The sequence below is a fragment of the Toxorhynchites rutilus genome, chromosome 3, assembly GCF_029784135.1.
Source record: "Toxorhynchites rutilus septentrionalis strain SRP chromosome 3, ASM2978413v1, whole genome shotgun sequence".
In the NCBI taxonomy this organism is placed as follows: Eukaryota; Metazoa; Arthropoda; class Insecta; order Diptera; family Culicidae; genus Toxorhynchites; species Toxorhynchites rutilus.
In genome coordinates, this window is record NC_073746.1 from 151,508,361 (window position 1) to 151,522,026 (window position 13,666).

Here is a 13,666-nt window from a genome sequence, read left to right on the forward strand (position 1 = left end):
GAAACGTTATTCATGCCATGGAAACTCAAACGTGGCCGATGAGCTTGATGAAATTCAAATCCGTAGCGGCGATCTAGATTCCATAGGAGGAATCATAGTGGAAACTGGTTGTGCCGCCATCCCTCAAAAGCTTCAAGGCTAAACATTGGGGATAGCTCACGCAAAACATCCACTTAAAGCCAAGTTGGAGAATTTTTTTCCGTTGACTGTTTTAGTGACCAGAAATGTCTGACCTGTTAAATCTCCAAAGTTTGAGCATCAGAGTACAGTGTTGGGTGCTGTGGGATGCTGATCAAGAAGACTTCCCAAGAACAATGAATTCTAATAATGATCACCATTTGACGGTGAAAGTTATGCTAAGTGTTATTCGCGAATAGGATGAGACTGGGTGATCACAAAGTAAAGACGACGGTAAATTCAGCACGACGCGTTTGAGTAGAAGAATTAGAAAATAACCTTGAGGAATGTTAGGCGGAATGTTAAACGTTTAATGAACTACTAATATAGATAATAGAAAGAAACATTTACCATAGAAACCTGTGGGCACTTGGTTCATCACACTTTTGTGATTTTTTTTGCCAATTTCAATACATGCAGCCAAATTAACAGCTTCAATACTTGTTAAGTGCTCAATTACAAGTTTTTTTTTCTATGACATTGACATTCTTTTTCCGGAGAGGAAGGAGGATGTGTGAGGCAAGACGTGCCGTCTCATATTCCACCATATATTATATGCCGTCTCGAGCTCGATCAATTATCACAACAACAATCGTCAGAGAGAGTTAAACAGCCAACAAGGTAAGACGTGCATTCGTGATCCGGGTGCAATGGGTGATTCTCAGCGGCGGAATCAAGTTACACAGTTACTGCGTTGGAAACGATGCCGGAGGAGAATTTGACATTATAGTATGTCAAATGCAGGCTGCTTGATGAGGAGATCAAGTATAAGGGAAGAGATCTCGGTTTGAGTGCCCCCAAGCGTGAGCCAGCTGCTTTTATCGGAAAGTCGACAGGCACGAAAAGTAAATGGAAGTGTTTCGTGTGTCAGATTGGTCACAAAGCGGCAGAGTTTCCTGATCGCGAGAAAAAGAAAATCGACAAGAAGAAACCAAGTGCGAACGTAACGGAAGAAAGTGGTGGATTGTGTTTTGCTGCCGGAACTGATTATGACGGAATGAAAAAAAAGTGGTTAGCAGATTTTGGTGCTTCGGAACGTATGACAAGAACATCTTCGAAACGTTAGTACCCTTGCAGGAACCGATTGAGATTGCGGTTGCGTTGAGCGGAAAATCCGAAAAGGAATTTCGTTTCCACTTTACGGTGGAAACGAAATGGAATGTATCTGCGATGACAACGGCACGGTGTCGACATCTGGATACGAAATTAGTTTTCCACTAAAACTTTTCATTATAATATCAAATTATATTCAGATGATATTTTTGTATGAGATAATGATACCACATGAAGAATACAAAGTTTCACATTCACATTGAACACCAGTTTGATACGAAGAAGTTAATTTTCATTAATGATATCTTGCTCATTCTGCCTGAAAACTCATTATTATCATCGACACTTCACTAACTCGTAAAACGTAGTTCAATGGCGTGCCGATTATTTCGTTTTCACCGTGAAGTGTATTCGAGAATCAGGTCCAATGTGTCATGCAAGTAACCCCTCACGAACAAATAACCATTCATTCAGATACTTGCATGAATGACAGTAATCACTTGTGTTACACTAAATGATTAAACAAAGAGAGAAACGAAGACGGTCGATTGCATATCCGAGCTGTACCAAACATCGCACACCATTTTCGAAGCCTGCATACAAGTTTGAACCACATATTGTGCGATTCACATAGAATGTTACGGAAAAGAACGTCCACGTTCCGTCATCGTCTCGGCCAATTCACACATGCAGTCTATGCTTGCACCAGCACCGTCACGTCAAGTGTCAAACGAATGATTTATTTGATGTTATTCATGGTGTCGCCACCTACACCAGTTCTAAATTGCAATGTCTTCTTTCGAATCAACATGCCTAGAACCAGTACTAAATTTAGAAAAAAATCAATGAAAATCATTGAATTATATTATTTAAATGGATAAACCCCGTAGTCCCGACCCTTATTCAACAATAATAATATATAGGCTATTTTTCTCAGCTAGTCGCGAATGATTTTGACTCCGTAATTTGAAGCTAAGCGATATGTTGATATAAAGAATACAACCAAAATCAAAACCAAAAGCCGAGACACAAAGCCCAGACAAAACCCCAACGAACCTACCGTTTCCGTCAAATATTCTTTTCTACAAATCCTGCCGGTCGCATTCGATGAACGGTCGCTGACGTGTTGTTATGCCGCCGGTGTATGTGAATGTTTTCATAAGAATTGCATGGTAGAATAACTGACGTAGCTTGACGTGACGGGACGTGAACGTGACGTGGATGTTGTATGTGAATCGCACTTATATCATCCATATGCATCCAGCATCCAAAGATGAACCAGTCTTTCTATAACATAGGGAAAAATTCTATAGATTTTACCTTAACTATGCTGGAGTATCTTAGTAGTATGAAAAGTAAGGCCAGGGTGATGAGTATTCCATTCAGACACAACAAAATTAATACGAGACAAATACAATTTTTATAGTATGCATCGTACAATGCACTTTTCTTCAACACATTTTATAATCTGCGACAACCTTTACAGTTGAACAACTATGTAAAGTTTTTGAATTTCGCGGTGTAATCAGTTACACCTTCTATCTGGCTGTATGGCGCGATTATACTGTTTTACGCACACTTGAACATTTTTGATTTGCAAAGCAAAACAAAAGAGCCGGTCTGAATCGCAAAAAACATTAACCATATTTTCGTTTACAAAGAAGTTACGTTTTCGAGTAAAACGTGAAATATTTGAAAAAAATTAGTTTTCAATCTTGGAATAGCGATGGACATCGATATGAATGGATTCGTGGTTCCGAACATGCAATCATGGTTCCGACAGAACAGTATTATATCCACGCCTGGGAACGGATTGTTGTATCACTCGCGGACAGATGTGAACTACATCGCACCGCTCCAGCAGGGTCAGATGCCTCGCGTCCGGATCATTAACTGTAGAGCGGGGTATTTATTGTAATTATGCTATTACATTCGAAACTAATGTTTATTGTTTGTAACAGAATCAAATCGCTGGCTTGCTCTCCAGATTGGACCGAACGGCGAGAGTTTGCAACATTTGACGATCAGAATCATTTACAGGTCTGGAACTTGGATCAGGGTGTGGCAGTAAAGGGCCACAAAGGTCATGTTTTCAAGTTGTCGCGCACTGAGTACCGTTTTGGTCAGAACGAGGTCACTTCCGCTATATGCTTCACTCAGACAGAGAAAATAATCTCGGTGGACCATTCGGTCATGATAATCTACTGTATGGTTACGGACACATACAAACTGTATGCGGATTTTTTCCGTCCAAACTGTATAATAGTGGTTCTGTCTGCATGTCCCCAGAATAGATATGTTTTCGCCGCTGGTATGAAGAATGGGCTAATTCAACTGTTCTCCATCAAGGACATGACAGTTTTGTGCAGCTTGCGAGGACACGACAAAGAGGTTGTTTCCATCGATTGGATGCAAGTTAAGGTGCAGGAGGAGCGGGGGCAAACAAGTTGGAGAAGTGAAGAGCGTCCCAAAATCGAGGCTCGCACTAAGGCGACCGATAAGCGTGAAGAAGGTAATTATGCTCGGACTCGCTTTGCTGTGTTCATTTAGATTCAAAATATTTTGTTTTGTAACCTTCAGATATGAATTCAGGATCATTTTATCATTTAGGATTAATCATTATAAAGTTGGAGGGATTTTCTTGATGAAATAGTTTAAAAGAATCGCTTCTCGTATGATTGAACAATATTTAAGGTCTACCAGAGTAATAAACATCATCAGATCACATCTGTTCCACAATTCTTCGTCAAGGCTACTGCGATACATAGCTACTGCGAAAAAACATACAGTGACTCAAATTCGAATTACTACGCCACCATGTAGATCACTCTTCACTACTTTTGATCTCTGACGAAACGCATCTATTAATTTTACTAACCTTAAGATAAGCGCAGTTGTCATCCTTAGTGGGGAAAATTTTGCTACTGTCGAGCAAAACTAAATTACATACAAAATTCCAGAACGACATTTACTTTGTTGGTGACTAAATAAACGAAATAAACTCTTTCTGTTAATCACAAAAACTTTCAAAAGAGTAGCATTGCTTCATCATGATCAAGATTAGCGTAAATGTAATCCTAGTTGAAGGTAGTTTTGCGACTGGTACACGAACCAGCATGACATTCAAGATGCTCGGTATTCCCCAAAATATTTTTTTGCGAACAACCTTAACGTCTGTTTCGCCATAGCCTCAATTCAATGCATTGATGCAATGTCAAAGGCACCAACGAACCCTTTATGATGACGGAAAAGAAACAATGTCAACTGCTAAGACTGTTAAGACTGAATATTTGCCTCAGCAGAGATCCATTACTAATTCCCTAGCGCAAATATTTCCCTCCCGCTATCTCCCCTCCTTGTTTATATTTATCATTACAGCTGCATAATTTGCACCATCAAACGATCGTCAATCATAGCATCAAAAAATTTGGCGATTGTTGCATCGTGACAGGGCCAATGCACACGTACGCACACAAATATCCATATATCGATGACTTGAAGCAACTAAATATACATACAATCCACACACACCGCTTTGCGCTTTTCTCAACATAAGCCCTTTCTATTAATATTTCCGATCTCGATTACCTTAGCTGTCATCCTTGGTGGAAGTAGTTTTGCTACTGTCATGCGAAACCAAATCACATAAGACACTCCAGAACATTTATATTCTTGGCGAGCAGATGATAGCCTGATGATTGTATTTATCAAAACATTAATGCAATGGAGTCAGTTACATGCAATAATTGCCATGCCAGAGCCATCAGCAAGTAAGTAATTTGGTCGCGTACACAGCTCAATCCGAAACAAAGACATGCGATGGTACAAAACAAGAAAGAACAAGCGATGTTCATTGCTTCGCATCTAGAGCGATACTGACAGTTTGCCAGGTCAGGTAATTAATTAAAGAGACTTTGAAAAGCCTTGAAAAACGCCCTTGGAAAACTTTACTCTTGCAGCACTACACCTCCACCCTTATTGCCTTGAGTAAGGTACTCGATCCCTCGCCGTCCCGCTCGTCTAGCAACGATGTTTTCCAGTCGGTGTCCTCACGAAGAATGATGAAGTTTGCCTCAGCGAGTTGCACTTTTTATATTCTAGGCAAATATTCCCTTCGTTCTTCTTATTTTCCTTTGTTCACGGATACTTTGGTATATAAATCGCCAAAATCCGATTGCGGCAAAAATAGTTCTCAACGTTAACTTTATTTCATAAAAACGTGACCTGTTTTCTGATTTGACCCCCTAATGAAAGACGTAGCTCTACGTCAAAAAATATTGCAGATTAGCAAATGTAGGAAAATTGACTCAAACTCGTATCCGAACACTAGTTGAAATTTCAATTCGATTTTGAAGGCGTTGATTAATTTAAAGTTTCTCTCTTCAGCATGGTAATCCTTATTCATTGCATCTTCCTTTAGTTGCCATTGGCCGTTATCTACGAGCTTTTTGTTGTGTTTGGGAGGAATATTCACTCATTCATCCATCAGGTTTTAAGAAAAGGGGCTGTCCACATACCACGTGGACAGAAAAAGCATGATTTTAGACACCCCCCTCCCCCTCCATGGACAAGAGTGGACATACCTTATACCCTTTCCCCTTGTAGTCCACGTGGACATTCCTCCTGTTTTTAGAAGGAAATCAACACAATTCTATTTTTTTCGCTTAAATTTCATTCCAAGTTTGTTTCTGTTTTCTATTTCATGTTTTCATTGATGAAAATGATACCCTTATTAATGATTAGGATTTGTTTTTAATTTATTTTCGACATTTCTGGGAAACTCATTATTTTCTTCCAAGTTCCATTTACGTTAAGTACATATCCATATCAAAATACCTCTTGTGAATCTACTCTCGAGTATTTTTATTAAACCAGGCTGGTTGTTTGAGATTTAAAAAAATCAGACAATGAAAACAAGCACTTTGTATGAAAACAGTTATTGGCATCTATAAAAAAAAGAATCTTGAAACAATACAATAAACAATAATAAAACGATGTTTAAATCATCGCGCTGTTCAAATTGTAAATATGTTGTAATGTATTGCTAGATTTGGATCGTTCAACACACCCGAACTGCCGCTCAAACGCATATACGTGAGACAGTCCAATTTCTGATGCTGTTCATTTAACTGATCCGCAGATTCATAAATAACATTAGTTTACTACTCGCGTTGACTGCATATTAAATTTTACATTCCCGTATCAATTAAAACCAAGTCAAAATCTCATTAATTTTTCTTAAATTTAAAATTGGTTTCGAGCCAGCTAATTCAGCAGAATGTATTTTGTCTCAAAACTCGTATGTCGCAACTACATGTGGACATTGACATTCGTGATCACGGATTGCGAAATATTTTCTCGTCTAATATGACTTTCGCTTCTACAGGTTCGGTAGTGCCTGGCGGCTACAACGAACCTAGTCGAAACAAAACACCTGCAGTATCTTCGTGATCGATGATTTCGTTGGCCTATAACCCTTGATTCTTAAATCATGGTAAATATTGTCATACATATAATCGATCATAGATGCTCTGTTTTGTTTCTCAATATTTCAGTATCCTTCACGCAACTTGAGAATTCAATTCTCTCAGAACTTCTTTATTTTCTCGTCAAAAAACTGGGCAAAGCGCTTTTTATGCTAAACAGTTAGTTGAAGTTCTTACAGGAATCTTAATAGTTGATAATCTGAAGATGCAATATCTGGTGAGTACGGCGGTGGAGTCTTAGAAGCGCTCTGAAAGCGTTCTGGATCGTTGATTTTAATACATTCAGCTGCGAGCAGTCTTGTTGGAATTCATCGAGACTAGTTGCTTACAGATTTTCCTTCAGTTCCACCAGACCCAAACCATGACTTCAGACGAAAACCTGCTTCGGGAGCTCTATTCACTTGCCCAAGATTTTTTTTAACTCAACATCATTGTGAATGATATGCCTGTCCTTCACAACTCGCTACGAATATGTATTTTCGTTGCGTTTATGAAACGAATTGCCAATTGAGATGCGTTCCGTCGGATGTTTTGTTTGGTAAAATAAACCCTTATTCCGGAAATCACGAGAAACTGTGGTTCAGCCACAGCGTCACGCGAATCGTGTCTCACGAGCGCTCTACCACCTCGCGTCATCTGGCCAATTCGCGCCGTTCTATATATTTTAATTAGCCACAAAAACAGGCGCTAGATCGCGCCTAGATGCTCGCGCTATACGCGTCTCAATTTGCGCCTTGCCTAACACAAGAAAACATCGCGAGAATGACTGTTTCTCTAGGGGCAAATGAACTACAAAGTTTAAGGCCAAATGCAGAAGAAGAATGACCGTCTCTCGATTTCTCGGTCAAAACCTTTCACAAATCTAGGAGTTTGTTGCATCGGGAAGGGGCCGTATTGCGTAGTTCCTTGGTGGAGACAATTTTGCGACTGGAACGTGAATTAAATCACAATAGCATTCCAGCAGAAGTATAATTTTTCTTGTGAATCGGCGATAGCCCAGCTAAGTTTTCCCTACATGACTCGGCTCGGTGTGTTGATTGCAATGCCAGATCCTCAGCGAGTCAAATATTCGCTCGAGGGCAAACGAAGATGACCCAAAATGAACAAAATGAGAAAGACGATTCATTCCCACTCGACGCTCGCCGGCAGCGATGTTGCTTCGATGACCACCAAACGGGAAGTGAAAGTTTTCCTCAAAGGAAATGCAATATTAATACTCTAGCGACAGGGTACTTACAGTGCAAGGATGGAGTTTACGTCTCAAATATTCTCTTTTCGTTGCATAAGACTGCATAAGTTACCCGTTATTGATAGCACGGTTAGGCAAGCACACAAATGAACAGAACAAATGTATGGGAAAATGGCAAGGCTTCTAGTTTGGGGTTGTCCACATACCACGTGGACAACTTTAGGGAGGGTAGGGGTTACGAAAATGGCCACGCTTGTCCACGGTGAGGGGGGAGGGGATTCAGATAATGTCAAAATTGAATGAGATTTGCTCTGTATTTACAAGATTTTTACAAGAAATTTTATGCCCACCCTGTGTACTCTGTATTCATCGATAAAAAGACCGAGTACTGGCCGGTTAAACATTCATATTTTTTCATATGGCTGAACTTCTTCTCTGAAATGTATATTCTGAATGGAACTAACATGAGTTGGAGTCGATCAATTTATTCCAATCGGTAATAGAGGGCAATGAATTCCGTCAGGATAAAGACACCCAAAGACACAAAGAATGTTGGAATTGTGTAATCTGTTTCTTGTAATGATGTATTTCTTTATCAATATCTGGTCAGAGGCGAACCAGCCCAAGAGGCTGAAAGCCTCTCAAATAAAGAATAAAAAAAAATATCAATATCTGGTAATTATTGTCATACGCTTCTACGCTTCTACAATTGTCTGAAAAATCCGTGCTGCTACTGATGACAATCAAATCGAAATACTTATCAAGATTAATCTTCGGTACACGACACATGAATTAGTAGATTCGGTACAGATGTCTAAAACCACCGTTCATGAGCACGCCACAATGTATGGACTACATATTCAACCATATTTCGGAACCCGCTCGGATTTGACGTATCTCAATCCGAACGAGATCGACTTTTGCATATTGCAATCCAAGGTTGCAACATTTGCACAACCTTATAGAATTTGACTTGATCAGATTGAAGAATGCAACATTGTGCTAATTTAAAATCCGATTGGATTCCGGAATAAGGGTTTATTTTACCAAACAAAACATCCGACGGAACGCATCTCAATTGGCAATTCGTTTCATAAACGCAACGAAAATACATATTCGTAGCGAGTTGTGAAGGACAGGCATATCATTCACAATGATGTTGAGTTAAAAAAAATCTTGGGCAAGTGAATAGAGCTCCCGAAGCAGGTTTTCGTCTGAAGTCATGGTTTGGGTCTGGTGGAACTGAAGGAAAATCTGTAAGCAACTAGTCTCGATGAATTCCAACAAGACTGCTCGCAGCTGAATGTATTAAAATCAACGATCCAGAACGCTTTCAGAGCGCTTCTAAGACTCCACCGCCGTACTCACCAGATATTGCATCTTCAGATTATCAACTATTAAGATTCCTGTAAGAACTTCAACTAACTGTTTAGCATAAAAAGCGCTTTGCCCAGTTTTTTGACGAGAAAATAAAGAAGTTCTGAGAGAATTGAATTCTCAAGTTGCGTGAAGGATACTGAAATATTGAGAAACAAAACAGAGCATCTATGATCGATTATATGTATGACAATATTTACCATGATTTAAGAATCAAGGGTTATAGGCCAACGAAATCATCGATCACGAAGATACTGCAGGTGTTTTGTTTCGACTAGGTTCGTTGTAGCCGCCAGGCACTACCGAACCTGTAGAAGCGAAAGTCATATTAGACGAGAAAATATTTCGCAATCCGTGATCACGAATGTCAATGTCCACATGTAGTTGCGACATACGAGTTTTGAGACAAAATACATTCTGCTGAATTAGCTGGCTCGAAACCAATTTTAAATTTAAGAAAAATTAATGAGATTTTGACTTGGTTTTAATTGATACGGGAATGTAAAATTTAATATGCAGTCAACGCGAGTAGTAAACTAATGTTATTTATGAATCTGCGGATCAGTTAAATGAACAGCATCAGAAATTGGACTGTCTCACGTATATGCGTTTGAGCGGCAGTTCGGGTGTGTTGAACGATCCAAATCTAGCAATACATTACAACATATTTACAATTTGAACAGCGCGATGATTTAAACATCGTTTTATTATTGTTTATTGTATTGTTTCAAGATTCTTTTTTTTTATAGATGCCAATAACTGTTTTCATACAAAGTGCTTGTTTTCATTGTCTGATTTTTTTTAATCTCAAACAACCAGCCTGGTTTATTAAAAATACTCGAGAGTAGATTCACAAGAGGTATTTTGATATGGATATGTACATAACGTAAATGGAACTTGGAAGAAAATAATGAGTTTCCCAGAAATGTCGAAAATAAATTAAAAACAAATCCTAATCATTAATAAGGGTATCATTTTCATCAATGAAAACATGAAATAGAAAACAGAAACAAACTTGGAATGAAATTTAAGCGAAAAAAATAGAATTGTGTTGATTTCCTTCTAAAAACAGGAGGAATGTCCACGTGGACAACAAGGGGAAAGGGTATAAGGTATGTCCACTCTTGTCCATGGAGGGGGAGGGGGGTGTCTAAAATCATGCTTTTTCTGTCCACGTGGTATGTGGACAGCCCCTTTTCTTAAAACCTGATGGATGAATGAGTGAATATTCCTCCCAAACACAACAAAAAGCTCGTAGATAACGGCCAATGGCAACTAAAGGAAGATGCAATGAATAAGAATTACCATGCTGAAGAGAGAAACTTTAAATTAATCAACGCCTTCAAAATCGAATTGAAATTTCAACTAGTGTTCGGATACGAGTTTGAGTCAATTTTCCTACATTTGCTAATCTGCAATATTTTTTGACGTAGAACTACGTCTTTCATTAGGGGGTCAAATCAGAAAACAGGTCACGTTTTTATGAAATAAAGTTAACGTTGAGAACTATTTTTGCCGCAATCGAATTTTGGCGATTTATATACCAAAGTCTCCGTGAACAAAGGAAAATAAGAAGAACGAAGGGAATATTTGCCTAGAATATAAAAAGTACAACTCGCTGAGGCAAACTTCATCATTCTTCGTGAGGACACCGACTGGAAAACATCGTTGCTAGACGAGCGGGACGGTGAGGGATCGAGTACCTTACTCAAGGCAATAAGGGTGGAGGTGTAGTGTTGCAAGAGTAAAGTTTTCCAAGGGCGTTTTTCAAGGCTTTTCAAAGTCTCTTTAATTAATTACCTGACCAGGCAAACTGTCAGTATCGCTCTAGATGCGAAGCAATGAACATCGCTTGTTCTTTCTTGTTTTGTACCATCGCATGTCTTTGTTTCGGATTGAGCTGTGTACGCGACCAAATTACTTACTTGCTGATGGCTCTGGCATTGCAATTATTGCATGTAACTGACTCCATTGCATTAATGTTTTGATAAATACAATCATCAGGCTATCATCGGCTCGCCAAGAATATAAATGTTCTGGAATTTCTTATGTGATTTGGTTTCGCATGACAGTAGCAAAACTATTTCCACCAAGGATGACAGCTAAGCTAATCGGGATCGGAAATATTAATAGAAATGGCTTATGTTGAGAAAAGCGCAAAGCGGTGTGTGTGTGGATTGTGTGTATATTTAGTTGCTTCAAGTCATCGATATATGGATATTTGTGTGCGTACGTGTGCATTGGCCCTGTCTAGCGCCTGTTTTTGTGGCTAATTAAAATATATAGAACGGCGCGAATTGGCCAGATGACGCGAGGTGGTAGAGCGCTCGTGATACACGATTCGCGTGACGCTGTGGCTGAACCACAGTTACTCGTGATGGTCGTGCCAGTTGTGGTGGTTGTGTTGGTGAACAATCATAAACCGGTCGGGTGGTTGTATTATATATTATATATAATATATTATATATATATTATATATATATATATATATATATATATATATATATATATATAGATTGGAGTGATATCTGTCTGTCTGATTCTTATGGACTCGGAAACTACTTAACTACCATACAGATGAAACACAAATTTTTGCATCACTCGAGAAAAAATCAAGTAAATTAAACCAAATTAGGCATATGGAGACTTTAGGGTGCAAGAAATGTTTCTATGGTGGTTAGATACCCTCCCCCCTCTCTTAGAGGGCCATACAAATGAAGCACAAATTTCTGCATTACTCGAGAAAATTAATCAAGCAAACGAAACCAAATTAGGCATATGGAGGTTTAGGGGTGCAATAAATAATTTTATGGTGGTTAGACACTCCACCCCCTCTCTAAGGGAGAGCTGTCATACAAATGAAACACAAATTTCTGCATTACTCGACAATTAATCAAGCAAATAAAACCAAATTCGGCATGTGGAGGTTATAGGGTGCAATAAATGTTTTTACGGTAGTGAGACACTCCACCTCCCTCTATAAGGGGGGCTGCCATACGAATGAAACACAGCTTTCTGCATTACTCGAGAATTAATCGAGCAAATGAAATGAAATTTGGCATGTGGAGGTTTCAGGGTGCAATCAATGAATCTATGGTGGTTAGATACCCTTCCCCCTCTCTTAGAGGTTCTGCCATACAAATGAAGTACAAATTTCTGCATTACTCGAGAATTAATCAAGCAAATCAAACCAAATTTGGCATGTAACGTAACGGAGAAACATGTTATTTGCAAGTGCTTGAAAAATTTTGAATTAATTTTTTTGGTAATTTTATAGTAAAAGGTAATTTTAAAGGGTAGGTTAGAAGATCAATCAATGAATGCGATTGGACCCATGAACAGCGCTTAGTAAGAGAACGTGGATGTGATAAGGAAAAATAAATTTTGGGCGGGACGAAGTTAGGCGGGTTAGCTAGTAGAAAATAAATATATCGCGCAGCACTGTGTGAATCAGATATTGTAGACGAGTGGCATCTATTCACACCAAACTGCGACTCAATATGCGCTCCACCACGCTACGTTTGTGGCACGTATGAGTCGTGTTGGTAGTTTCGTGTTCGCTTACGAGCGCTATACGCTTTCCAATTTGCGCCTAGCCTTACTGTGGCGATGCACGGAAAATGGCTATAGGTGTGATACCACTGGGACAACACTTAACAACATGAAGCCCGACACTTGATACTTGCGAATTTTGCAATTTTTGTTATTTTTATGGATTGCCAATAAGAAGTGAGGTGGTCAAGGAATGTGGAACAATGGTGGGTGCTATTTTTTTTTATAATTCGTTTATTTGTACAGGCTCAGTTACATAGGTTTAAAGAAGCCAAACTCTCAACTATACTTTTACTATTAACATGTTTTCTTAATTCTACGGATGTCCCCTCGAGTGCTGGGTCGTTCGAAGATGAAATATTCCCACGGAAGCCAGGAGGAACCTGATTTTGCTTGTCCGCTGCACTCGATTTTTCAGGCAAGCTAACAGAGGATATAACCGTGGGGACTTGTTCTTGAACTTTGGGAGTGGTCACATTTTTGCGCCGGGGATTCCCTTTGAAAATAAACGGTGTGCCCTCGCTAGCTGTGTCCGCTTCCATTTCATCAATTGGCAACGCGGAAAAGGTATTGTGTGTTGAGATTGGTTGTTGTTGTTGAGCCAGTGGAGAAGCGCCCTTTAAAATTTCCGCAAAAGTACGTTTCGAGCGTTCCTTTAAAGAGCGCTTCTGCTTCTCCCAGCGACTCTTGTAAGTTTCACAAGCTGAGAGCACGTGTGGGGATCCTCCGCAATATGGACACTTATGCTCAGTCGCACTGCAGGATTTCCCCACATGTTGCTCTCCGCAAGTGGCACAGCGCTCCTTGTTGGCACAATAATCTGCTGTGTGAC

The 13,666-nt window shown here is 39.4% G+C and overlaps 1 protein-coding gene across 1 annotated transcript in view; it reads left to right on the top strand.

The window, feature by feature from the left end:
• Nucleotides 1-2,822: 2,822 nt before the first annotated feature.
• The window catches only part of LOC129774730 (protein rigor mortis), a 41,111-nt gene continuing 30,267 nt past the window's right edge, over nucleotides 2,823-13,666 (top strand). The window contains exons 1-2 of the mRNA XM_055778643.1: nucleotides 2,823-3,135; nucleotides 3,192-3,742. Coding sequence (XP_055634618.1) covers nucleotides 2,957-3,135; nucleotides 3,192-3,742 — 730 coding nt within the window. The 5' untranslated portion in view covers nucleotides 2,823-2,956. The remainder of the gene's footprint in view (nucleotides 3,136-3,191; nucleotides 3,743-13,666) is intronic.